Source organism: Empidonax traillii, unplaced genomic scaffold, assembly GCF_003031625.1.
Source record: "Empidonax traillii isolate 1590-97213 ecotype Southwest subspecies unplaced genomic scaffold, ASM303162v1 scaffold55:size2822071, whole genome shotgun sequence".
In the NCBI taxonomy this organism is placed as follows: Eukaryota; Metazoa; Chordata; class Aves; order Passeriformes; family Tyrannidae; genus Empidonax; species Empidonax traillii.
The window spans coordinates 1,831,338-1,834,076 of NW_020955248.1; the positions used below are offsets into that span (position 1 = coordinate 1,831,338).

A 2,739-nucleotide genomic window follows, 5' to 3' on the forward strand; every position below is an offset into this window, starting at 1 on the left:
AGTGCGCGCCGGGGCTGCGCGCGGCCCTTTCCCCGCCCGCCGCTCCCGGGTCCGCCGCTGGATCCGCCGCCATCGGGGCCGAGACGGGGCCGCGCAGGTGAGGGGGGCGCCGGGGCCGCTCCGGGGCCGGTCTTCTGCCCCGCCGACACCCGCCCGCGTGTACCGGGACCCCCCGGCCCCGCCCTGCCGCTGGTTCCGGTGGGGCCGCGGCCCCGCCCCGGCCCTCGCAGCGCCCACCGGCACCCCCGGCCCCCCCCCGGGCACCGCCGCCAGAGGCGCCCTCCGATCGCCGCGGCCTGTGCCGGGGTAAGGCCGCGGGCCTCGGTGCCTCGCCGTGCGGCTGCTGAGAGGTTTGGGGGGTTTTTTACTCTTTCTTCCTTCCAGAAGACTAAAAAAATGGCTAAGTTTGTGACACCCGTGATCCAGGACAACCCCTCCGGATGGGGCCCGTGTGCTGTGCCCGAGCAGTTCAAGGACATGCCCTACCAGCCCTTCAGCAAAGGGGACCGCCTGGGCAAGGTACCTCGGCCGTGCTGGGCCGCAGCTCTGTGTGCCCTCTGGCCTCCCACCCCTGCATGCTGCCGCTGGTGTTCGCTGCTTGTCACCACAGCTGCTCCTCTGGCACTCTTTTCAGTGCCAGGGCATGGCTGTGAACAGCTGGCAGTGCTGGCAAGCAAAGGTGGGAGTCAGAAGGATTAGTTCTGGAAAGCACTGGTTCTGCTGCTTGAAGTCCTGCATGTACAGAGTTAGAGTTGGGGGAAAATGTTATGTCAGCACTCACTTACTTTGACTGTTTCTGCTTGTCTTTAGGTGGCTGATTGGACAGGAGCCACGTATCAGGATAAGAGATACACGAGTACGTGTTGTCTGGTGGCTGCTGCTGTGGTTTATTTTCTACAAAGTTCTCTTAAAGCGTCGTTCCTGCTTTCATGTCTCACACCCGCCCTGTGATTACGTGCACACGTCAGCAGGACAGGCGTCTTAATTTAGGAAGTGTGCTTCACCCTGGGAGAGCTCTGCGGGGCTCTCCCTGTCCTTGGGGCTTTCTCTGGATTTTTGTACTGACTGCTGACAGGGCTCCTAAGGGAGGCTTGTGGGGGGGGGGAAACACATGGGTGTAAGGCAAGAGACCCAGCTGAGGCATCAGGCTTAGGTGAAGGCAGCTGGGAGAGAAAGGGGCGAAGTATCAGGGTTTTTTCTTGGAAGCTTGATGTTGAGATGCTCTGTTTTGTTTCCAGACAAGTACTCCTCGCAGTTTGGTGGCGGCAGCCAATATGCCTATTTCCACGAGGAGGATGAGACCAGCTTCCAGCTGGTGGACACAGCACGGACGCAGAAAACTGCGTACCAGAGGAACCGCATGCGCTTTGCACAGGTAACGTGTTCTCAGAGACAGGCTCGGAGGAGACCTTCAGCAGCACAGAATTATTTCACAAGTAAAATGTCCCTTTTTTTTTTTTCTCCATCATTTCCACAGAGGAATCTTCGGAGAGACAAGGACCGTCGGAACATGCTGCAGTTCAGCATGCAGACGCTGCCAAAGAGTGCCAAGCAGAAGGAGAGGTGAGGTTGCAGAGACGAGTGTACCAGCCTTTGGCTGGAATGCATGAACGTACTGTTGGTAAATTTGCAAACTTACTGTAACAGAACCTGCTGAGCAAACAGTCAGCAGAGGAAAATTTCAGGATATTCCAAGTCCAATGTTCTGCTGGTGTCAGCAGTACTTACAACTGGATTTCAAACAGCTATCTAAGAATTTAGGAGAATTTTTGAATCATGTTTAGAAAGTAAACATAGTGTTCCAAACAGAGAATATCTTTTCCTAAAACTGCGTTGCAGTCTTTAGATACAAAACTATGTAAAGTGCTTCTTAGCAAAGAACAGGCTTTTTAATGCCTCAGGCATCTTGATCAACAGATGGCTCAGCAAATGTTTCAGCGGCTCGGTGCCTGAGAGCACTGCTCCTCAGGTGGCAGTTTGGAAGTGGAGGAATGGTTGTGGCATATAGGAATAGAGAACTTCTCTTCATGGCTTTTCTCACATTTGTCATTTTAGAGATCGTTTGCGCCTACAAAAGAAGTTTCAAAAACAGTTTGGAGTGAGGCAGAAATGGGACCAAAAATCACAGGTAAACTGACAAACTTTGTGCCACCTGTGATGGTCTGGTTTTATTGGCTGCACTTGTGGGGCAGCTCCTCTTGCACAAATCCTGATGTGCTGTCTCTCCATTTCTCTCTCTATCTGTGCTACCTCTGGCCGCACAGCAGAAACCTCGTGACTCCTCTGTTGAAGTTCGCAGTGACTGGGAGGTGAAGGAGGAGATGGATTTCCCTAGGCTGATGAAAATGCGCTACCTGGAGGTGTCAGAGCCACAGGACATGTGAGTTCCTAAAACAGCCATTTGCTTGCTTCCTGACGTGACCAGATTTTTGGAAAGCAGGAGGGCAAGGGTCTCTTGGCCTGGTCTCAATGTTCTCATTGAGGTACCCAAAGCAAAGGGAGGTAACAGAACACCCAACAGGCTCTTCAGTCCTGTGTGGTTCATGGGTGGTGGTGTCCCTAGGAGGGGTGTCAAGATGGTTCTCTTGCCTCTGCAGAGAGTGCTGTGGAGCCCTGGAGTACTATGACAAAGCCTTTGACCGCATTACAACAAGGAATGAGAAGCTCCTGAGGAGCATTAAGCGCATCTTCCATACTGTCACCACTACGGACGATCCAGTTATCCGAAAGGTATGTTTG

At 53.9% G+C, this 2,739-nt stretch overlaps 1 protein-coding gene across 2 annotated transcripts in view; it reads left to right on the forward strand.

The window, feature by feature from the left end:
- The window catches only part of EIF3D (eukaryotic translation initiation factor 3 subunit D), an 11,699-nt gene that overhangs the window by 2,748 nt on the left and 6,212 nt on the right, over positions 1 to 2,739 (forward strand). The window contains exons 1-8 of one of the 2 annotated variants that reach the window (XM_027879546.1): positions 30 to 97; positions 385 to 519; positions 811 to 856; positions 1,239 to 1,375; positions 1,478 to 1,563; positions 2,056 to 2,128; positions 2,268 to 2,380; positions 2,598 to 2,730. The exons of the other annotated variant lie outside the window; for it this stretch is intronic. Of the exons in view, the coding sequence (XP_027735347.1) occupies positions 397 to 519; positions 811 to 856; positions 1,239 to 1,375; positions 1,478 to 1,563; positions 2,056 to 2,128; positions 2,268 to 2,380; positions 2,598 to 2,730 (711 nt within the window). The 5' untranslated portion in view covers positions 30 to 97; positions 385 to 396. Of the gene's footprint in view, positions 1 to 29; positions 98 to 384; positions 520 to 810; positions 857 to 1,238; positions 1,376 to 1,477; positions 1,564 to 2,055; positions 2,129 to 2,267; positions 2,381 to 2,597; positions 2,731 to 2,739 lie in introns of those variants that run through there. 2 annotated transcript variants of the gene reach the window in all.